At 35.3% G+C, this 25,148-nt stretch overlaps 1 protein-coding gene across 10 annotated transcripts in view; it reads right to left on the bottom strand.

Annotated features, from left to right (window-relative positions):
* VEZT (vezatin, adherens junctions transmembrane protein) overlaps positions 1-25,148 on the bottom strand; it is a 70,123-nt gene that overhangs the window by 11,372 nt on the left and 33,603 nt on the right. For 4 of the 10 annotated variants that reach the window (XM_040637326.1, XM_040637331.1, XM_008687702.2 and 1 more), the window contains 8 exons: positions 23,899-24,074; positions 21,645-21,920; positions 18,755-18,904; positions 14,585-14,732; positions 9,984-10,315; positions 7,316-7,509; positions 3,177-3,283; positions 1,432-1,639 (listed from right to left, as the gene is read on the bottom strand). In XM_040637326.1, coding sequence (XP_040493260.1) covers positions 1,432-1,639; positions 3,177-3,283; positions 7,316-7,509; positions 9,984-10,315; positions 14,585-14,732; positions 18,755-18,904; positions 21,645-21,920; positions 23,899-24,074 — 1,591 coding nt within the window. The remainder of the gene's footprint in view (positions 1-1,431; positions 1,640-3,176; positions 3,284-7,315; positions 7,510-9,983; positions 10,316-14,584; positions 14,733-18,754; positions 18,905-21,644; positions 21,921-23,898; positions 24,075-25,148) is intronic. The other 6 variants (XM_040637330.1, XM_008687700.2, XM_040637333.1 and 3 more) reach the window with 3 other exon arrangements.

Below are 25,148 nucleotides of genomic sequence, written 5' to 3'. Positions count from 1 at the left end.
CTCCCAACGTGGGGGTTGAACTCATGACCCCAAAGAGTTGCATGCTCTACCAACTGAGCAAGCTAGGCACCCCAGCATGAATGTTTTTCATGAATAAAAATAATAAGCTTGTGGAACCATAGTCTAATTAGATAAATATAACCAGAGGATATCTATATTAGAAAGAGTAGGGAATATAGTTGGAAATGATGGACTCATATGATAGGCTTGAAACCAGGAAAAAAAGTTTAGAATTAATACAGTAGGAAAGGGAGAACTTTAAAGCTAGAGAACCATTATCAATGTACTCCTGTTTAAGAACAATCTGGAGGGAGCCTGCAAGGATAGAACCTAGCTTAGAAGCTATCTTCTAAGGATAGTTTAGAGGAAAAGGGTATTGAAAACAGAAGTCAGCTGGGGCACCAGGCTGGCTCAGTCAGCAGAGCATTCGACTCTTGATCTTGAGGTCATGGTTTGAGCCCCACATTGGGGGTAGAGTTTACACAATAAAAAAGAAAATGGAAGTCAGTTAAGAGACTACTACAATATATGAGCACAATCTAATAAGGACCTGGGCTATAAAGGGGGCCAATAGGAAGAGGAAGGATAAAAATCAAGAAACATATATCTGGACAAGGGAGAATGGTAGGGCTCCTAAGAGAAGAAAAGAGAAACCTGAGGAACTTTCCAGAAGTACACGTAATCTATAAACTTCTAGTGAAAAGAAGGCAATTGACTTTGAGGCTCCACATAAGTACTCTATAAAAAGGGGAATCCCACTCTCCCCACTTAGAAATCTACAGAAGTTAGTTCTCAACTAGGAATTAGCTAGTTTGATATTGTCAAGTATTAAGCTTCCCCTCATTCCTTCCCTCTCCTCCCATGAAATCCAACTAAAAAAAAGAAGAGTGGGAAACTTAAAGGAGTTTAATGCTAATCGTCAGTATTGTCAATATCCAAATATGGAGACAGTGTGCACAAAAGCACCTCCTCTTCTCCCATCTACTAAAGTGCTCAAAACAAGTAACTTCAATGATGTAGCTAACTGGCCTAGGTCTTAATTCATTTGTTTCAATGGTGAACACAGAGTTATTAATTTGGTGCTTCACTGAGGTATTTATAATATCTACATGAAGAGAACAGAGTTTAGAATCTCAAATTCACTAAATTTGAAAACACTCTAATTTTTTCAACTCGCTGCCCATTCCAAATAAAATTTAGTAAAACATCAAATACCTGATGAAAAAGTATGATTTCATATTCCCAATTTGATTACATACCTATTCTTTTATTGATCATATTGATTTGTATTTAGAAGAAAAAGTACTATACTTGCTGACAAATCCCTAAAATTAAAGCTGTAAGAATTATATAGCTAAAATAAGATTCATAGTTCAAGAAAAAAGAATCACCTACATTAAAATAACCTTTTATTCTGACGTCAGTGCTTACCGTGATCACTAAATAGAAGTTGCTTCCACTTCTGCCTTTCTGCCTCTGACGCTTTAAATCCCAGCACAGACTTTAATTCTTGGAGCACCCTCTTGGATTCTTCATGCTCACGCTTCTGTCTCTCTCGGTCTTCTTGAGACAAGTAATAAAAATCATCCTTTCTGAAATCACTGTCCACATCTATATCATCTACATAAGCTTCTAATTCCTGGAAATGAATAAAAGAAGAAAGCACTTTACTTCAAGCAGACAACTTCTAGTAGCATTCATTAACCTGTACCTACCCTTCTCCAAGATTAACAAATGAAGACTCCTGGCACAGGTCACTAAAGAAAAGGTGGGCAAACAGAGCAGACATATTATTGTAGAAAAACTGAAGTCTTAAATAACAGTTGATACTAAAAGGGATTGTGGATAAGAAAGTTTAATAACTTCAATCATTATTTTTCTGCTGATACCATTCTACAGATCTAGTCAAGATTAGTTATTAGCTCTGCAAAACCAATAAAAATTAGAAGGGCCGGTGGTTTGGGGAGATGGTCAGGTATGTTAAGTCTTTTTGTGGTAGGTATTTGTGGTTCTTTCTTACGTCCCAGGAAGTAAGAACCTCATCTTACAGTTCTTCGTATCACTAAGGAACAGACTAGGATCCTAGCTTAACCAGCCTCCTTGCAGTTGTGGGTCAGGCAAATGACTTGGGATCCTCTAGTCAGACGTACGTGGATCACACCTGACCCAGATATTTGTTATGAGGGAAGCAAGCATCTTAAGGAGTCCGTTCTGGTAAGAATGGTGGCAGATCAAGTTTCTAGAGGTAGAGGTTCTAAAGGGAGGTTTTATTATTCAGCATCGATAGAGCAAGTGGCAATGTCTGCAACCAGGGACTGGGCAGTGATGTTGCCGGAAAGGGAACAGTTCCTTTGAGTGATTTTGGCTGTTTACACCAACCTGGTTCAAACCTGACTATGTGATCCTCACAAATATTCTGTCAGTCATGTACTATTTTTTTTAAAAAAATTGTTTGTTGGGGTGCCTGGGTGGCTCAGGCACTTAAGCATCCAATTCTTGGTTTCAGCTCAGGTCATGGTCTTGGGATGGTGAGATCAAGCTCTATGTCGAGCTCTGTACTCAGGGCGAAGTCTGCTTGGGATACCCTCTCTCCCCCTTTGTCCCTACCCCTGCTTGCGTGCTCTAATAAAATAAAATAAAACCTTAAAAATCTCACTTGTTAAAGTAAACAGAATTGGTCTCCTTTTGCAGTTAAGAACTGAGTAGACAATATGACCAAAGGAAAAGAAGTTTTCCTCAGAATAAGCAAAAGAAATCTTTGTTAATCTCTAATGAAATCATTAAAAAATTGTTTCTTTAAAGTGAGGTATAGTATACATGCTGCCAAATACACAAATCTTAAAGTGTACAGGATCCTCACATATGTATACAGATTGGCAACCACTGCTCACATTTCCAGCATCCCAGAAGGTACTGTTGTCAATGCACTAATTTTTAATATGTTTAATCACTTTTAAGTGTCTAAGAAATAGGCAGTAAGATATACATAACATGTAAATTTGCTGGTAGATTCAGTGGATTGAATTCAAGGCACTAAGAACAAATGGTCTGACGTCAGTTCAATACACTGTGCTATAATTTTGAAGCTCATCACAAACATAAATTTAATAACTTAGTCAATAATTATCCTTTATATGTGAAATTCTTCTTTAGGGGGAAAAACAAGCAATTTTTACCGTTACCTGCTCCTCAGGGATTGGATCTTTGTCTGCAATGTGTAGAGTAGGTTGCATCAAAGGTACCACAGTACAACGTGGATTTTCACATACTATTTCAGGCTTGCCTTAAAAAGCAATGAACCAAATGGAAATGAGTGAACATCCAATTAAAAAACATTTTTAGTACTAATATTTTGCCAATTTCATAGTCCAGCTTGTTCTGATTATAACTTATAATTTATAAAAAAAATTAAGGATGTTAAAGTTAACAGTAACAGCAGATTTACAATGTAAGTTAAATTAAACTCCTGGAGGAGTAACTTGTTTTTCTCTCCCTTCTTCATCTCACCATAGTATCTGGCACATACCAGGTACTCTATAAATCAATTTCTGTTTATGGCACAGAAACATTCTCAAGACAGACCACCACTCTTCCCCACAAAAAATAAACTTTGATCTTGCACTTCCCTTATATTATTTCTACTCTCAGAAGTTAGAATTGGAAATGAGTTTCACAAGTATTAGCTTGAAAAGATGACCCAGGTGTTGACTTTAATTACTTAATACTGGTGTTTGGTTTCTAATCACAGGGTTATTTAGTCTCATATCCAGCTCTCTACCTTTCATCATTATCTCTCTACTTAAAAAGAAGTGGCGTTTAAGCATCTAGATTTTTACCTTTCAAGAGTAATGATAGATAACTGGTTGGGGCTAGGGTTGGGGGGGGTCAAGGGCTGGTGTGGACAAAGCGAGCTGGACTGGAATGAGATGGGACGGGATGGCAAGGACTCTCAGTAGGTGTGAGTCAGCAGCCATGTGGCTTAGGGCACAACCCATATTGTCAGGTGATTGCTTACATACAAGGGATTGAATACAATAAGTTAACACTGAAGATAACGAGAGCCAAGTTTCTCATAATCAGAAAAGGGAGGTACAAATAGGGAGAAGGACAGAAAGAATTGGAGGTAATGGTGTGAAACCATGGTATATAACATATATGGACAGACATAGAAATATATTTTCATCACCCTACCAATTCCCTGCACACTGGGAATTGGTAAAAACAGTAACACCCCAGTGGCTATGAGCATATTTAGCACCCACATCTTGGTTTCTAAATACCATTTTTCCATTAAAAGGATTGAGGGCTTCTTGGACACATGGCTGATGTTAGGGTTGGGGGCAAGGAAAGTATGAAGACGTAAAGAAGTGATCAAAGAATTATAGTGGCACAAACCACCTTGAATGTGTTCCCTCTGGTTAAATTTTGGACAATTTTGGACAACAAAATAATATAATACAAATTATGATCCACAGAATAAAATAAGAATCCATACATCCATATTGATATAAGTAAGTGGAAAAAGGGGCTCCTTTGCCCTACAACAGAATGCTGACTCATAAGTATAAAAGGAAAAATGGAATTAGAAAATTACCATTTGGCAACAATCACAATAGTATCTAATTCGCGCAAGAACTACTAAACTAGTGGATGCTAAAACTAGTGGGTGAAGAAACTTTAAGCTATTTTATTTTACTCAGAAAATTCACTCTTTTTGGTATCTAATTTTATGAGGTTAGACAAATTACAGTCATAACCACCACTACCAAGATATAGATACAAGCAAGATATAGAACAGCTCCATCACCTTAAAACATTTACTTATGCTGCCTCTTTATAACCTATTCCTCCCTCCATATCCAACTCCTAGAACCCTTGGTATGTCTGCTCTTCCTATTAGATTATACTGTTTTAAGAATGTCATTTAAATGGAATCATAGACTATGTAGTGATTTGAGTCTGGCTTCTTTTGATTAACACAATGCATTAGAGATTCCTCCATCTTAATGATGTATCAGTAGTTTCTTTTTTATTGCTGAGTAGTATTCCACGTGGATGGATATAACTGTTTACTCATCAGCTGAAGGACACTTGGACTGCTTCTAGTTTTTAGTGATTATGAATAAAGCCACTATAAACATTTGTTTATAGGTTTTCAAGTGAACATTACATTTTTATATCTCTTGAATAAATACCCAAATTGATACTAGTGGGGTATATGGGACATATATGCTTAATAGTGGAAAAAACATAACCTCAGGGCATTTTTTTTTTAAATAAATGCTTATCATGAAAGACAAGAAAGGCTAAAGTAGAATAAAGAACATAAAACTAAATGGCATGTGTAATTTGGATCTGGGCATATAAAATTACTGCTGGATCCATCAGTGAAATTATAATGGGATCTGTGGATTAGAGAGCAATATTGTATCAGTGCTCATGTCCTGATTTTGATGGTATATTGTAGGTATGTAGGAAAATGTCCATTTTCAGAAAAGCAAACAGACGATTTAGGGGCAATGGGGTCTCATGTCTGCATCTTACTCTCAAATGGTTTAGAATACCACCAAAAGAACTTATGGATAGATACACAACGAGGTAAGGCAAATGTGGTAGAATGTCAACAAGTGAGGAATATGAGTAAAGAAGGGTATACTTTGAGGGGCACCTGGGTGTCTCAGTTGGTTAAGCATCTGCCTTTGGCTTAGGTCATGATCCCAGGGTCCTGGGATAGAGCCCTGTATCGGGCTCCTTGCTCGAGGGGAACCCGCTTCTCCCTCTCCTCCCAGCTCAGTGCTCTCTCTCTCTCTCTCTCACTAATAAATTAAAACTTAAAAAAAGAAAAAGAAAAAAGAAGGGTACTCTGAACTATTCTTGTGGTATTTCTGTAGTTTTGAAATAACCTAAAAAGAGCTAACAGCTAACTAAAGCACCTACTTCTTAAAAAAAAAATCATACAAACATTTTATTCAAAGTTACATAGCCATGGCCACTATTAGCATTTTAGCGAGAAAAGTCTGCAAATGACTTGTATCTTAATTCATATCATTATCACTTATAAGCAAAAGCCACATATGCAGAACGTCATGGCTCATCACCTGCCCAATGTTTTGGAGACAGTTCGAACAATCATGTTGAAGTGACTAAAATTCAACATCTCAGAGTATGCTAAGGTGAGGAATAACTGAGGTGCATCTCTTAATACCCAGTCATCTGAGTGTTTAAAGAAAATGCACTCAAGAAACTATTACACTGTATGCTAACTAACTGGAATTTAAAAACTTGGGAAAAAAAAAAAAGAAGCCCCCCCAAAAGCCTTAAAAAAGAAAAAGCTCTAGACTTAAGTCATATCAAAAAGTTTAACATGCATAAATGTTTGCATATATTAAAAATCCTTGGCGAATTTACCCTTTGAAGAAAAAAATTACTCGCCATTTACATTTTAGATGTAAAGGAAATCTATTGGTGATGTATCAGTAATCAGCATGTTAACATTTCCTTTGAAGAAAGTTAACTTTCACTACATAAAGACTTATTCAGCTTCTTAAACACATTAAAGTATTACAGATCTAGCTGTAAGCAAAACAATGACTAACAGGATGATAAAGTATTAATCATCAGCAATACAATTTCTACATATAAATCTGATTATCATAAAGGTCCAAAGGATAAACATGATATTGGATTATAGCACAAATTTAAAAATTAATATGCCCAATATTTACAATGAATTAGTGAAATGAGAAAAACTAATATAAAATCTGGGTCACATGAAAGCAGTTTTACAGAAAATTTCAAGATTGCCCTTTTGCCCAGCAATACAAGGCATCCCGATGTCACCATTAAATAACGGCACTTAATACATTTCAGTATTAATAACAAATACACAGTGGTGCCTATTCTAGCACTGGTATACTATTTCGGAATGCCTGACATATTTTACCTTAAAAAAGCAAGACTCAATTTCTGGCCCCTAACTATCAAACTCATTATTAGACTAACTGGAAGAGTTTCTGGAAGTTCTAATAATGGAATATTACTTATTAAGATCTATCCCTTCATTAAGTTTTTTAAAAAGGAGGTATAGGATTCAGAGAACTTTCAAATCATGTTCATGTCTTGTTTACAAAATAAGAGCCAGACTTTATATTCAGTGTCAATTTGTATGTATAAGTTCCACTTTTCTTCTAGTAAACTAAGAAGTTTTGTCAAGTCACTTACATTCATAGAGATAAGAAATCCACCTAACAAAATCTTACTGGAGGAGAGTAAGCATGTCTGATAAATGTGTATGAAGGAAAGCTCTAATTGGTACCTTTTCTATCTGTGTTTCTTCGGAGCAGTCGGTCCACTTGAGAAATGGCCTCTTCCCAGCAATTGTTACTTGCCTGAACATGGGGCTGAATCAACTTTAACTTCTGTTCTAGGATTTGATAAGATTCTGATACTAGTTCTTGTGTTTCTTTAGTACAAACAAGCTTTTCAAGTTCATCTTCAAGAATTATTACCCTGAGTAATAAAGAAAAACAGAAACATTTCTAAAATATTAAATTATAATTCACATAAAATATAAAATTATAATTCACAAGGCTTATTTAAGAAATAAGCTTATAAGACGAAAAGAGTTCTGGGAGATGGAAAGTGGTGACGGTTGCACAACAATGTATATGTACCTAATGCCCCTGAACCATATGCCTAAAAATGATTACATGGTAAGTTTAATGTTAGGTGCATTTTACCACAATGTTTTCAAAAGCTTATAAAGGGTATCACCTATTTATTCAACAATATTTCTTTTATATAGATGAGGCATTTATGAACTGAAAAGATAAATTAAGCTCATTTCCTTAATAGGAAACATAACTGAATCAGGGAAATTTAGACATATATATGTAAACATAGTATAACATAAAAAGTTATAACTAACATTTTATTTCCATTTTACAGATGAGGAATTAGGTCCAGAGAGTTGAAGAAACTTGCCCAGAGTTAGCTGACAAGCTGAACCTGAGCACAAAACTATAATACCACAGAAAAATAAAGACCATGTTACAAGAATTCAGAAGAGGAGGAAGTTGCTACAAGCTATGGGTACAGACAGGGAACAGCTAAGGAAGAGGTACTTTTGAGGAAGCACTGAAGGATGGATAAAATCTGAACATGTAGAAAAGATGAGGAAGGTTATTCTAAACGGTACATGGGAAAAGGCATTTATGCAGTTTGTTTGGACTGAAGGAAAGGAGTAAGAAATATAGAAAGGCAGACTATAATCAGGTTATAGCAAATCCTTTCAACAGAATGTTTTATACAGACTTTAGTCCATGCTGCTATACTCTGAAACCAGTGAAGATTTTTGGTTAAGTGAGGAAGCAAATATGTGCCTCAGAAACATTAATTTGGTAGTGAGCACTCTAGAGGCAGAGAGAACAGTAAAAGGGTTAAGGCTCTAGTGTACACACCTGGGAAGAGCAAAGGGGATGAGGGAGAAGGAGTGAAACATAAAACAAATGTTTAGGTAACACTTCTAAAAATGTGTGCAGCAGTGCTATAGAGCAAATCAGATATGGTTTGTGACTGGTACACTCTGTTTGAAAGGTGACATATAGTACCATATATAGAATATTTCATTTTTAAACAGGAGCCATCCTTCCCATGCATAATCCACAATCTCTGCCAAGGCACAAAGCCCTCTTTCTCATGTCCATCCGGTGTAGCCTCTTTTTTCCCTGAGCCATCTTCCCTCACTCTAATGCATTCTATTAAGTTCTGTGTAGTTCTGATTCTATTGTCAAAAAGTAATTCTTTAGAGATTCTGGCTTTGCCCAATATAGCCTTTCCACTGAAATGTTTTCTCTCACATATACTTTACCTTTGTTGTCCCCTCAAGTAGAGATTACCTTATCTCCCATATTCCCTGTGGGAGATAGGACCGAGTCGGGTTAGCATTCATTCATCTACTTTCTTAGAGCAGTTGCTAGAGACCAGTGAATATCCCTACCTCACAGGTTCTTAATTTCCCCTATGTCCTATCCTTTATAGCAGCCTTATATACCTCAGACAGATACTTATCTTCTCAAAATGATTTTCTCACCTTAATTTCTTATTCATTATATCCTTCCTTACTCCAGTGAACTAGCCCTTTGATTTTATTGAGACATCAAATGCTTTTGACCTGTTTTCATTGTTGTTTGTTTTTATCTTACAAAACTGATTCCTGACCCCTCCCCCCTTCTGCTTCCTGCCTGGTATCCAGGGTCAAGTACATCAACTACAATTTTATCAATTCATTACATTCCCATGACCTTCCTGATTACCAATACAACATAAACCCAACCATTCATATGATCCAGTCCTATACTACAAGTATCTGTTACAGAAAAATTTCACTGGACGACTGGATGCTACATTTGACCAAGGCAGAGTACCAATATTACCATGCAAAGTAGAAGATAAACAAATATAAACTATGGGCCCTGCATTTTACTATTCAACTTGGGCTAAAAAGTTTGTCCCCTGGTTCAGAAAATGTCCAAATCTGCTTTATTTTAAAAAATTGTAATATATTATTCTTCAACTATATATAACAATACCTCTTATAACTTACTGTTCCAGTGCTGGCAGATATTTTTCTTAGATTGCAAGGTCCAGTTTAATAGCCCTACTTAAAGAGAGTTAAAACAAGCTCACTGTTTGTAAACATCTCCATTTCAGCTCTCAAACAGAATGAACACCTGCTTTTGTCCTATGTTTCCAGGTTTTGTGTTGAAATCAGACAAAGTGAAAACTATAAATGACGCCCCCAAATTATAGTACCTACAAATCGTTCCTTCTCTGCTACATTCATAGTTATAAAACATTCTTCACGCTGCATGTCTCAATTTTGCTGCTGCTTTCTAGCTAGGACAAAAGCCAACAACCACAACGGCAAAAGAATGAAGCTTGCTAATCATGGGGACATTTTTTTATTTGGCTTCTAAACTTACTCATTCAGTAACGCTTTCAGATGGAGCTGCAAGCTGCGTACTGCTGTGTGAACGTTACTCAGTTCTCTTGACTTCTGTTGAGTTTTGGATAAACGCTGGGGTACTGACTGGTGCTGAGTTTCAAAGTACCGATAAAACTCATAGCTGCGTTTAAGCTCTTCCAAGCAGGCAGAATGAGCATGAGGTAGACCTTGAGTCACATCAGATAACATATGATGAGGCAAAAGTGCTGGAGTAAGTAAGGGCCCGGGAGGTGAATTAGCTGTAGAAAGTAATAGGGCTAACCGTCTGAAGAACTCTGAACTCTGTGCCACCCAGAGTTGAAACAAAACCTAAAAAGAAGAAGGGACTGTATCAATTAAAAAAAAAAAAAAATTGGTCAAAATTCAAAACAAACTATAAATTTGTTTATCTTAACTTCTGGTTAAATTTTTTACTTTATCCTAAGTAATGAATAGCTGAGCTTGAACTAATCCTGAAGATTAGCCAAGAATGTTAGATCGAATTATGTAGTCATGGCATGTGGGAACTTCTAATACAAATATAGCATGTAATACCAGTATATACTTTAGAACAGTTCTATCCCAGAAAAGAAGTGTTGATAACAAGATACATCTATTAGAAGTGAATATTCCTTGATGAATTACTTAAAAATTTTACAAAGTAGAAAACAGTAGGAATAATGGACCTATAGAAGTCCAAAGAAATGAGTCAGTGATGCATCCAGAATTTAGGGTTCAAAATTATACCACTATTTTGGCGTAGGAAATAGCTAAGAAATAACATAAAAATCAGTCCAGAGCATTCACATTTGAATGTCTGGCATGAAAAACTGCAAAACCCATTCTTGAGAGATACACCCTGAATCAACAAAGGATTTCTCCAGATGTAATTCTGTTCCACATGAGGACATGAGGACAATATCCGACAAATAAACAAATACATAAGGAAGCAATCTAGTATGAATGAGAGTTAGCAGAGAATAAAAAGATAACTGCACACTTTGGATAATTCAGATTTCAATTTTTCATAACCATGAAAGTGGATATTACTTAGATTGCTTTATTAAGTGAACTTTAAGTTATAAAAACAATGAATTAAGGTAACTTAATATAAACCTGTTTTACCATTAACTTATTTTTCTAAACTGAGCAAGGTCAAATTTCTAAACTGCTAAAGACACACTGTCTAGGAATTCTTGAATTTATATAAACAGCTTACCTCGCAAGTCTTCTTATTTAACCATTAAGTTTTGTGACCACATGATTTTCTTTAGTCCTTCATTTGATCATTCATCAAACTCTTGAGCACCTAGATGTGCCAGGCACTGTTCTAGGTGCTGATAATATAACAGAATACACGTGAAAAAAAATCCCTTTCTTGATGGAACTTATATTCAGGTGGCAGGGGGAGCAAAAGATTCTAACAAGTAAAAATTGTTTTTTGGCTGATAAGCTACGGGAAAAAATACAGCAGAGAAGGTGAATAGCAAATGTGTGTTTATATGTGTGTACATGGGGCAAGAAAAGGGAGAGAGAGACAGAAGAGGGGAAAGTTGGGTGGCCAGGAAGGTCTCTGAAAGTGTCATCTGAAGGAACTGAGCCGTGGGGCTATCATCAGGGAGGAGAGTTACAGGGAGCAGGAGGTTTAAGTATAAAGTCCTGTAGTGGGAGTATATAGTACTTGGCACATCTGAAGAACAGCAAGGTCAGTGTCGCTGGGTACATTAAGGGACATCGTGGTAAGAAATGAAGTCCCTGAAATAACTGGCTTTTACTCTAAGAAAAATGGGGAGCCACTGAAGGGTTCTGAGCAGAAGAGTCATATGATCTCAGTTATGCTCCAGGCAGAAGGATATTACAGTAATCCTGGTGGGAGTTAATGGTAGCTTGTACCACAGTGGTCAGTGGTTAAGAGGTGAGCAGTAGTGAGACTCTGGATATACCATGAAAGTAGAACCAATAGAGGCTCTTGATGGATTGTTTATGAGAGAAAAAGTGTCGAAGATGATTTCAGAGTTTTGGGCCACACAACTGAAAGAATCAAGTTGGCATAGCTTACCACCACTTTTAAAAAGACTAATTATCGAATCACTGCCATATTCTCCAGTTAAACCAAAACTAAGAAATATGCATTTCTTCCCATTTGTTGTTTGGATAGGGAAGTGGCTCTGGATGACAGGCTAACCATCACTTATGGGCAAATAGGAAATTTTGATTTAAAGCATTTTCACAAAATGTGGATATATTTTTTAAAGCAGGAAATATACTACTTTATAATGATGAAAAAACTAGTTAAAAATTTGAAGAAAAAGAGACAAGGACTCTATACTCAGTATTTTATATACATCGCCTTTGGGGCACAATGAGGAGGTAGCATTTCTTTCCAAAGGTGCAACACTTGCTAAGTTTTCCTGAGAGAAGATATGTGAACAATAAAATCTAAATCCAAAGGGTATTTTCTTTATAGGACACAATGAAAATTACAAAGGCGCTGATTTATTTGTAAACCATCTTTCGCTATGTTTTAAAAAAAGCTTTAATTAGTGTTGTTCTTTAGAGAGAGAAATTTTCTTTAAAATTTAACTTACAAAATCCATTTTTAAATTCTTTATCTGGGTACAATGGCAACTATAGAAGGTGGCAAAACAGTTTTTGAACATTACAGAGGTTTTCAGTAGTTTATAAACTCTATAGACTTCAAGATAAAGCTTCTTGCAGAGGTTGACACTCCTGGTAATAACACAACACAATCACTCACTGGTTATAGATTACTTATGCGTCAAGATAAAGTAAAAGTCAAAGAAATACAGTTAGTCTAACTTGTAAAACAACTTGGGTGAGCAAAAAGGATTTAGCTAAAACTACCATCTTTTGCAAAAGTGGAATTACTGATTCAAAGCACATGATTTTTAAGGCACTTTATATGTCAAATTGTATTTTTTTAAAAAAGATTTACTTGAGCGAGAGAGTGAGCATGAGTGGGGGGCATGGTGGAGGGAGAGGCAGAAGCAGACTCCCCGCTGAGTGTGGAGCCTGACTCAGGGCTCAATCGCAAGACCCCGAGATCATAACCTGAGCCGAAGTCAGAAACTTAATTGACTGAGCCACCCAGGCACCCTATGTTAAGCTGCATTCTGAACAACATTAGGGAACCAAGGAAACCAATAAGAAAATTATTGTAGCAGCCCAGGTAAGAAATGATGAGGGCTAGAATGAAGATGGAAGGAAGTGATATAGAAGGATGAGTTTAAATATTTTCAAGGTCAAACAAGAATCTACTGACAGACTGGATACAAGAGATTAAAAGGACAGATACAAGGGCTGGTATCCAGGTTTCTAGCTTAGTAAGTTCTCTGGTGCCATTTACTGAAATGGGTTAGAAAGGGGGTAAGAGTAAGTCAAGGCAAATTTCAAGTAACAGTAAAGGAAAAAAAAAAAAAACGCCCAAAGAATGAGAACATTTATGTGAATTTGAAAAATTTAAAGATGTAGAGACTGATGCAGTCTCAAAACAAAATGGATCTTGGTGTATATGCTGTCAACTACACTTGCACTGGTTTTCACAGTATCAAGTGGAGTTTTGAAGACTAGAAACTAAGAAATATCTAAGTGGAGTTGGCTAAATACTGAAAAAGAATGTAAAGATACTCAGTTGACTATTTAAAACCACTACTAGAATCTCACCTAACACATGGTTCGTGTAACTTGCTTTATTTTGTTTCTTCCATCTTACAATTTTTCTACCACTCATTCCAAAGAATGTACCATAAAAATCATTATCAATCTTATATGACTGAACTTTTCTTTCCAATATTTACTGTTGTAGGACTATCATGAACATACTCTGAGTATATTTTGATTACTCAGATAAATCTTTAAGCTTAAGATTACTGAAGAGTACATACTTTTCTGAAGATTGGTATTAACTGCTAAAGTGAACAAATTTATACTTTTATTACTAGTGTGTGAGGTCTCTCTGCTCATAGATAATGAATATTATCACCTTTCAATATGCTTGGCAAAGTGTCTACTTACTACTAATGAGAATGAAAGTTTTATCATATTTATTGGCCATTTCTATTACTCCTTTTGTGAAGTCAGTCCATGCACCTGACATATCCTGTCTAGGTTTTACATACCTTAGTGCCCTTTATGTAGAGACAATTATATCTACCTTTGTTAAAAATCACTGCAATTTTTTTCATGTAGAAGCTTAATTCTTATATAGTTCAATATATCCTTTTATGCAGATTTTCCAAGGAAAGATGTAGATCGTATAAGTTCTTTATCCAAGTTTGTTAAAACAAAGTCATAGAATCACTCACACTGGTTTTCTATTAATGTAAATTCACTTACCTATAATTTTTATAGTAAGAATTTTAAGTATTTTTGATATCAAAATATAAGGATCTCCCCATCCAATCTTTATGATGCTCTCAACTTTTAAAGACAGCTTCACAAACATCAGGAAGGCTATTATGATGATGGTATTCAGCAAACAATAAAAGGGAACAGGTGGACCATTTACATTGTATAGCACAGAAGCAATCCAAGTGCATTTATCTTTTGTTCAGCCCTTTCGTTTCACAGACAGATTACCTTCAAAGCAGGGAGGCTGAAGCCATCTGTAAGGTTATGTGCTTCCTCTTCTGAAATTTGCTCTTCACTAAGTCCCAGGCCCAGCTCCTTAAAAGGCACCACACAGATGTAGTTGGTTACGTTGTCACTCTCAGAGTTCAGGGGGTAGGTTAAATTAGGTTAAGGCAATCAACAAAGCCTTTTCATTTAGAGTATAAAGGGTACAGTGAAACCATACAAAATTAACTTTATAATCTTTATTCTGAACTTTGACTGGAGGTGATGAATGTCTATCTAAAAAAAAAAATCTTGAAATCTACTATATTAACATACCTCAGGTATCTTACAGGATACTTTTGAATAAAGTATCTTTATGTCTATCTAAAGAATTAAAAGTTTAACTTTTCACAAGTGCTAAAGTACTAACTTAGTTATTTTTGACAAGTACCTTTTGCAACTGTATTGTGTACTTTATTGTATCATGACTCAGATACTACCGTAAAGACATCTCTCTTCCTCCCAGTGTGCACACTGCAGAACACCATTAGCACTAAGCCTGTTCTATCTGGGTAGTTCCACACAGATTTCTGTTGTTTCTGCTTTCCCCTTCCTCACGGGCATCTATCAATTTACCATGTGATTTTTCCCCCCTTCATCAGTTTTTGTTTTGTTTTTTAATTTAAGGGGTGGGGGAAGGACAGAGGGAGAAAGAGAATCTTAAGTAGGCTCCAAGTCTCGACGCCCAGGATGGAGCCTGATGGGGCTTGATCTCACAACCCTGAGATCATGACCTGAGCCTAAATCAAGAGTCAGATGCTTAACCGACTGAGCCACCCAGGCACCCCCTCTTCAACAGTTTTTGTAAAGAATTAGATCCATACAGTTCTTGATACTGAACTATTTTTATATTTCCAACATACTCTTATCTGGTAATACATAGAACAATATTTTAATATAGTGCTATAGTAAATCTATAAATATTCTATTTAAATATTTTGTATCTCGATCTGTGAGTTTGGTCTAGTTTTTAATTCTATTTATAATTTGTGTTTTGGTACTGCAATTATAGACTCTTCATAAATACAATGATGTGTAGGGGAGGCTTTCTAACGTTTTCTATGGTCTAAACTAGTTTTTTGGAAAGCTATAAAACTACCTGGACCTGATAGTTAAAATTTCTTTTATTCATTTAGTTTTTGAACATGTAATATATTCGCAGGATTAAAAATTCATAGGGTATAAAAAGTTTATAAGGCATTTGAGAGTTACAGTAAAAACTACTTCTTACCCCTGTCCCTTAGCCACCTCATTCTCCTAGCCAAAAGCAAAAGTAATCACTTTTATTAGTATTCCTCAAGATATTCTTGTGTGTCTTTCAAGATACTTTCTTGCATACATGCATACATAAAAGCAAATCCAAATACAAATGTGTATGTGGGAATATGTATACATATGTACACAAGCACACATATTTATTCCCTCGTATTTATCTCCCACATATATATAGTCTCATACACACACACACACACACACACACACAATCCCTGCTATGCACAAATGGAAGCATAGTGCAAATAATGCTCTGTACACTTCATTTTTTTTTCAACAACATGATTTGGACATCATTCCCCAGTAGTGCATCAAGAACTTTATCACTTTTCTATAGCTGCAAATTTTCCATTGTTTACATATAACCAGGTGTTTTCTTTTTTAAATGGAATATTTTTTATTACATACCTAATCTGTTTAAGTTTTTGAATTCTTCCTAGGTTAGTTTTGAAGATTTGTATTTTGATAAGAAATTATCCATTTCCTTTTACATTTTCAAAGTTGCTGCCACAAAGTTGTAGATATTATCTCCTTATAATTATTTTACTTTCCTCCATATCTATGGTTGCAGCTCTGTTCCCATTACTAATTTTGTATATTTCTATTATTTTTTACTTTGATCAGGCATGTAAGGGCTTATACTTATTGGTCTTTTCAAAGAAATAGTTTTGGATTCTTTTTTATTTTAATTCCCTTAAGTTTCTTGTGTGGTAAATATGTCCTGGTCCCTGTCTACCTCTGAATCACATCTCATACCCCAACTCCCAACTGCTGTACTCCAATCAGGCACCTGCCACAAGATCTGTATACTCACTGGTCCATCAAAATGGAACATGATCTTTCTCCTCATTCAAATGTCATTTTAAATGTCAACTCCTCAGGGAGGCCTTCCCCTATGATCCAATCAAAAGCTGTAACCTGCCAATCACTCTCTATCCTACTCTGTTGGGTTTTTTTACTTTATAACAGATAATGTGAAAATCTCATCTGTTCACTTTTTATTCATTATCTCATCCACTAGAAGGTAAGAGCCATGAGTACAAGGATCTTGTCTTTCTTGTTCAGTGCTAGGTTCCTATTATCCAGAAGTGACTGGCACAGGAAACTCATAAATTTGCAATCATTGTTAGGCTATCCCTTTTTTACTCCCTTACCTCTCACTAAACTTAAATACCCTGAGGCAGGGACCGTGTCTATTACGTGTACCACCATAAATCCAGTGGCTGACATATTGCTTGGCACTGAGTTTATTCTCAATAAATATTTACTGAATGAGTAACTACTTGAAGTTCACATGCCACACTACCATATCTCTATTTCTTTCCATATCTTTGCTTCATTCTACTTGGAATGCAGACTCTTATTATACTCAAGGTCAACTCCTTGAAAGCGTTCTTCTGACCCTACTGGCCAAATACATTGTCCTGCTATATTGGAAGTCACCCTGGGCACTTACATTGTTTTATGAATACCAGTTTATCTACTGAATATACTCAAAAGTCTTTAAAAGTAGGTCATACAAGTTTTTACTCTATCTTTGTAACACAAAGCAGGCAGAGGGGGAACTGAATGGACAAGTTCATGACTAAAATTAAAATGCTTTCGATTTCCAAAGAAGTAGTACAATCTGTTATAGCTAAAAAAATAGACTATATATATAAAGATTTCAAGTCTTAAGTCCTACAGTCAAGACACAACTTCACCTCTTACTAGTTATGTAACACCAAGCAAATCACACAAAGTGGGGAGTTTATTTAGTTTTCCTCCTAAAATGGAGACAAGATCTACCTGGAAAGGTATATATAAAGATATAAAGCACACTGTAAACTTCAAGCATTATATTTATCAGTGCTATAGTACCCAAAATACCGAAGGTACAACTAATATTTTTGCATTCCATTTACTCATAATTTAAGTGATCTATGAATCTTAACTGAAATTAAGATCCTATACACCTTTATTTCCTGATTAACAGAACTAATTTCCTGATGTAGTAAACTGAAGTGACAAACTTAATGTCATGCAGTCTCTGAGTGTTTATTATACACAAGACACTGTCTAAGCACTTTAGACTCACTAACTCATTTGATGTCAACAAAAACACAGTCAGGAAAAGTACATTGTTATTACCATTTTTAAAATGAATAAAGCAAGGTACAGAAAGTTAAGAAACTTGCTTAAGGTCACCTAGGCAGTAACTGATATAGCCAAAATTTAAACTTAGCCAATCTGACTTGAGAGCCTCTGTTTTTTGAAAAGGGAAGGATTTCCTGTTACCAGTTTATTTCCATGTCATGACACAAATTTGCCGGGTCCAGTAACTTTTAAAAATGTGAGACCTAGCAAAACCAGATTCTTCTGACATTATTCTTTGGACCAGTAAAGGGAGGGCAGGGCCTTCAAGTTTTTTCCTTGTTGAAACTGAGCCTAGGAAGAACAGAAAAACTTTCTTCCTGTCTGTTATTGTTATTCCCCCTAGAATGCATTTCCAGTTTTAAAATAGAAGTGATGGGGGCGCCTGGGTGGCACAGCGGGTAAGCGTCTGCCTTCGGCTCAGGGCGTGATCCCGGCATTATGGGATCGAGCCCCATGTCAGGCTCTTCCTCTATGAGCCTGCTTCTTCCTCTCCCACTCCCCCTGCTTGTGTTCCCTCTCTCACTGGCTGTCTCTCTCTCTGTCGAATAAATAAATAAAATCTTAAAAAAAATAAAATAAAATAAAATAAAATAGAAGTGATGATGAAAATTAGCTTCAAAATAGGCAATCTCAGTTTACACTTAACTTTTACAGGATGCAACTATACTATCTATATTCGTGACTCTAGAAGCAAATTTATTCTTATATATAGACAGAAAAGGATATTTTTTCAGCATATATAGGGTAGCTAGCCTTGCTGCTTGGAAGTTGGCTCTGACAGTTCTGTAGACAGCTTTCCGAAGACCGATGAGATGTTGACTGGGATGCTGTCCAGCTTTATTAAATGAGCAAGCAGCACTGACCCTGTCAAGCAAACTTGAAAAGTAAAATGTGATACAACTGTACAGGTGTCCTAAAGTTCTTGTTTCCTAAATCCACAATTCTATTAAACTTAGAAAAGAAAATCATTTTTCGTGGTCTTTATTAGAAAATGATTGTAAATATCCCAACTCAGGTTTCATAAATAACCATTTCCCTGATACATATATAGCCACCAAAAAAAAAGACAAATGAAAAATTAAAATCTCAAAGAGTAAAGGCTTCTTTTGATTTGGGGAAACAATAAATTTTAGTCAAAATATAGTAGAAATGTACAAATACTTATGTAAGACATTGCAACTTTTTGATATAGACACTCTACTTGCTAAAATATACTAAAGTGGTACTACTGTACATTGTTTTCAAAACCTGTCTATCTATAATAAGTATGAAAGCCTTAATTACAAATACTTTTACATTCTTAATATGCATTTATGTATGTTCATCAATCATATTTTTGGTCACTTGTACAGAACAATCAAATACTGTGTAGAAATACATTCTGTACCTTCATAAAAGTAGGGTAAAATGACTTACCCACCTGCTGCCACTGGCACTTACCTACTCAAAATGAAGTAGGGGACGCAGAGAGATAACGGGACCAGTGGCCAACAGGGGAATGCAAGTAGAAAGGCAAAGGAAGGGTTACTAGGTAGTAGCATAGCTACTCTCAAAACTATTCAAGAGGAAGCACATTTCATAGCACTTTCCAAAAGATAAATGGGGAGTACCTATTTGCAATAATGATGTATAATATATCATGCTTTTATGAATAAAATGAAAAATAATTACATATTATACAGCTATTGGATAATAGTTTTTTTTACCTAACCAGTAACCTCTCCCAGTAGCAAAACAAAATACTGGAATTTATAAATTTCTTACACTATCTTTAACCACATATTTGCAAAATAAGACCTCTAACTCAAAACTCTTAAAATACTAAACCAAACTAAAATATATTCAGGCATTAAAAATCTATTAAAAAGACAGAGGACAATGACTGATAGGCTTATTTTTAAATAACAAAATGAGGCAAAGAATGGTTAAATTCTTTGCTAGAGTGGACAAACTGAAGTGAACAAAAGAGGACACGTTTTCAATATATGGCACTATTATGTGAGTTTCATTTTACTAATAAATCGGTTTTAAAGATGAAAATATTTCCAAAAAAGTTATGGTTCAAGATTCATTACCCCTCATAATTTTTCTCAATCCATTATCTAGTTAGGTGGAAACAAGTGAAACAATTTTTGCCAACATTTCTTTTGTCTGCTTGCATGTCAATGGATAGAAGTCATAATCCAGAGGTCAAGCATGTCTAGGTGGCCCATTTTAGCTCTTCATGCCAATTCTATAACGTAAATTGGAAAATGACAAAAAGCACAGAATCCCCTATACATGCCTATGCATTAACTGGACACATAGCCACTTTGCTTAACCAGTCAGACTTCTCAATGAAATACTGTGCAAATCAAGAATGAAAAGGAGCTATTACTCAGTGGTGTTTTTAACTTTTAAAATTGAGATGTTCAAACAACTTAATATTTGCTATGTTCTACCAACAAGTAGACTTTAACTACAATAAGAAGGACAAAAATTAACAGAGAACTATTACATGTTGAATTGAGCAGAAAGAGAAGTTATAAAAATCTCTCCCATGGCTTGGATTGTTTAAACACTGTTCTAGAACACAATAGAGTAAAGAATGAGATGACTACTGGAGATTCTTCCACTTCCCTGTTTCGTGATTTTCCACATACAGCTTTTCCTCAGGACTGTTTAAGTTAATAAGCATGGCAGAGTGAAGAACGAGGTGACTACCCAAGGTTCTTCTGCTCTCCCTTTACATGATTTTCCAGATACAAGTAATTAAGAGCAGTACTTATTCTTCACCATATACTTACTTTCTGCCACCTACAGATTGCAAAGGTTATATGAGTTAAATAAATCATTAAATATACTACAGTACAACTGTCATTTGTTAGGTAGGCAGGCAGCCTAGCAGACTGGAAAAAGCTCTAGAGTCAGGTGGACTGGATCTGAACATTTGCTCTACCACATGTAATTGTATGCTTTTAGTTATATACAAAATTACCTAGCACAGTATTTTGAACATAAATGGTGCTCAATAAATATAACCACCCTTTTAATAATAAAATAAATATCCTATATATCCAGTAGCTTAATATTTAATTAAGACTAGACTAGACTGGTGAATATTTAACTTCCTATAAGAATGTGAAACATCATTATTTGCATGATATTCTGAGAGTATTAGTGCCATAATATCTGCTAACATTTACCTAAAGAATATTATTAATGCGTGGCAAAATTTTTCAAAATGAATTCAAGTGCGATACATCTATCATTTAAACTGAGAAAAGAGAGCATCTGGCAGGGAGTAAAGGAAACAAACATTTGTTGGGTAACTTTGCATGCTAGGTTCAATGTTAGGCTCTCTCTATTATCCCATAAAATAATCACGTGGTAACACAGAAATAATCATAATTCTCAAAGCTCTCTGATTTCTCAAAGTAGATAAGCAGATTCATAACTACATGTTAAATCCAACTTATAATGTATTTGTTCTTTCACAGTTGAGACTTAAGTGCCTAAGAAAAACCTACTTTTTTCTATAAATGCAACACAGAAATGAAAATAGGTAATAAATATTCTAATTTATCTGTATAGTAGAAAAGAATTATTTAAAAAATAAAATGAAAAATGAACTCACAGTGTAAATCCTCTGGAAATGACTTCAGTTTCTTGAATGAGACGTAAAGCTTTTCTCACAAGGTTAGTAAAAGCTCGGCTATTTGTTGCTGTATCTTCTAAACGGACACTGTATTTTTTTAGAGTTACTTGTAGTTTGGCTGTCCTCCATAATCTCAAAGCTCTTACGATCAGAAAAATAAATAGAATCACTCCCCATACCAGCCAGGAAGATACAATCCACCAAGTGGGAAGCATAATGAGCAAACTAATAAAGGCAAACAGCACTGAGACATCCCTATAACAGAGAAACCAAGAAAATGATATCCATCAGACTAGAGAAAGATGTGTTAGTCAGTAATTTAGATTTACTAAAATAGATAAAATGCTAGCTTCTTTGTAAAGTGTGACTTAAAAAATGTGACATTTAAACAAGTAATATGAAATAGTTTAAAACTAGCAAATAAACAATGGTGCTTAGGTATTAAAATCTGAGCTAAGTTTAGGTAAAGGACATAAGAAATAGGTGTCTTCTGAAATGACTTTTTTTTCCTCAAAGATATGGACTCTTCTAACCTAAAAACAGAGTTTAAAATCCAATTTTACGGGGCGCCTGCGTGGCGCAGTCGTTAAGCGTCTGCCTTCGGCTCAGGGCGTGGTCCCGGCGTTATGGGATCGAGCCCTGCATCAGGCTCCTCTGCTGGGAGCCTGCTTCTTCCTTTCCCACTCCCCCTGCTTGTGTTCCCTCTCTCGCTGGCTGTCTCTGTCAACTAAATAAATAAAATCTTTAAAAAAATAATAATAAATAAAATAAAATAAAATCCAATTTTACAAATTTAAAAGTAAAAATAATTTTTACTAATTTTTAATATTAAAATGTATTTTAATATCGTCATGAGTTCTTTTCCCAAAGTCAGATACTAATTATTTGCAAAGAAATAAGTATGTCAAGAAAATATAAGTATTTTTCCAGTAGAAATAATACACTCGAGTAACTGTTTCAGTAAAGTCATCTAATTTTAATAATCATTATCATAAATCTGGAATACATATACTTACCGCAGCCCATAATATGCACAAACTTTGTACTTTTACACTGCTTTAAGTAAAAATATATATGAGATTTTTTTCTAGATTAATTATAAATCTACAGACTAAACTACATCTTTTAAGCAATGAAGGCTTTGATAAAAATGCATATAAGAAAAAGGTGACTATAGGGAGATGTGTCTGAGGATATCTAAAAAGACATAAACAATACTTGAAGACAGTTATAATCAAATTATAAAGAAAGTCACATGTAAGAATGCTTCCTAATAAATATTTATCTGCCCTAATTTCTCTTGGAATCTTAACTTTCAGATGATACTGGTAATATCAAAGCAAAATCTCATCATATACTTTCATGCATTAATAGCAAAGTCTAAGTATTTACAAGCCTCAGGGTTGTTTAATCACATCTGTGCCTAAAGGAAACTTGAGAGTTAAAGCTGTAAAATTCTTAAAACCCTGGTTCCCTCTAGCAGCTCCTTGCATTCTTATATTTGTAAAGGATAAGATGCTTTACTTCATCAGGATTTGGAAGACATACTTTGCTACCTGTTACAATATGAAGCATTTGTCAACATGACAGGAGAGACAGATAAATTCAGAAATCTGAGGCCAATGTTATGTAACTACCTGTATAACTTGAATAGTTCAAGCAATGATTTTGTTCACTTAATAAACTCATACTTTAATAGGAAGAGGACATGAACAATTCATATATACAATCCTTTTGCTGTTTGTTCTAAAAACATAGGACTTCCACATTAGACCCAAATACTTCAAGTTGTTGAAAAGTTTTAGGATTGAATTGTCAGTCTATTTTCTATGGCTTCTCGGCCAAGAAAGCAAGAATTGACAGTTTACCTCCATGTTCCATCCTATTTTTTGATGTTTCTACAGTGTGTTTATGATATAATCTATTAATTTTAAAGATATATAAAGAACTGGCTAGGACTGCATACACACACGTGTATAGGCATATGGGTAAGAGAGATTCTTGGGGCACATGTTATGCCTGCTTGTTGGGTTATTAAACACAGAAGTAATTATACTGAATTAAAAATATGTAATAATCGGATTTTTTTAAACCTCTGGGGTATCGTTACATTAATTACAATGTTAAAATATACGGAATGTTTATAATTTCTTTACAGTGGAGAATATGATGATGGATTTCCTCTGCTAATACCATATATGTAAGCAAGGGATAGATGTTTTCTGGACAGTACCAAATATTAGGGGTTGCCAGGGAGCAAAGTGTTGGAAGGTGTCCATTTTCCTGTTGTTGAGGTTGCCCTGCAGACAGGATACTGGGATCAAGTAGCTCAATCAGCTCCACATCCTCTTGTAACAGGACTTCCTGTTGCAGGATGGTATGTAGTGAGTCGAGTCGGAATCCAATATCCTTGCCATTAAAAAACCGGAAGAGAGGCATTATTACATACATAATTTTGTATTAAATGCTAAGCTCCTAATGTGCTAACAAAATTTAGGGTATTTATTTTCAGTATGGCCTCCAAGGGGAAGATACAACAGTCCAATCTATCTTTAGTATGATGTATGGGGTTTTAGTTTCACCATAAATGTGAAACAATAAAAACTGAGATGGATGTTATTGAGCCACCAGATGTGAAATATAAATTTTTAATAACGAAATGTGAAGTAACTAAAGACTAATAAACCCGTCTAGTTAAGTCTAATTAAATTGTTGGACCAGAGCATGGAAACTATAATCCTGTAACCTAAATTGCTGCCCCTGGATACTGTTACAGTGAGAATTAAATCAGTAGGATCCAGGCCTTCTAAAAATGGACATTCGGATATTAAAAACACAACATTAAGGAATGTAATGCAAAACCACACTAATATGTGCATAGCACTTTATAGTTTACAAAATGCTTTCACATATACTAGCTCATTTATTTTTTCCTCTTTCCTTCTATCTATTAAAAAATATTATATATACCAAGAACCACGCTTGACACCAAGGGCACGAAAAATGAGCATAACATACAAGTCTCTACTCCTTATTAAAGAGTTCACAGTTTAATGAAGAGGACTGAAAAGTAAGCGGTTACAGCATAATGTGCAAAGAAGTTCGATGAGTTAGACCTGGGTTATTATGAAAATGGCAGAAAGGAACCAAAACTTGTAATGAAGTCAGAGAAAGGAAAAGAGGTGATCCCTGAGCTGAGTCTTAAAGTATGAACAAGAACTGACCAGATAAAACAGTTGGAAGAGGGGGATGGGAAGAACAAAATCCTCTTTAGAACTTCAAGTCATTGCTTTTAGTTTCACATAGAGTGTACATGGTAAAAAGGTGAGAGATGAGGGAACCTGGCTGGCTCAGTAGCAGGAGCACGCAATTCTTGATCTCAGGGTTACGAGTTTGAGCCCCACGTTGAGTGTAGAGATTACTTAAATAGATAAATTAAAAAACAAAAACAAAAAAGGTAAGAGATGAAGTAACAATATTAGA

The sequence above is a fragment of the Ursus maritimus genome, unplaced genomic scaffold (assembly GCF_017311325.1).
Source record: "Ursus maritimus isolate PB19 unplaced genomic scaffold, ASM1731132v1 scaffold_21, whole genome shotgun sequence".
NCBI lineage: Eukaryota > Metazoa > Chordata > Mammalia > Carnivora > Ursidae > Ursus > Ursus maritimus.
The sequence above is the reverse complement of the archived record's forward strand: the minus strand, read 5'-3'. Positions and strand labels throughout refer to the sequence as shown.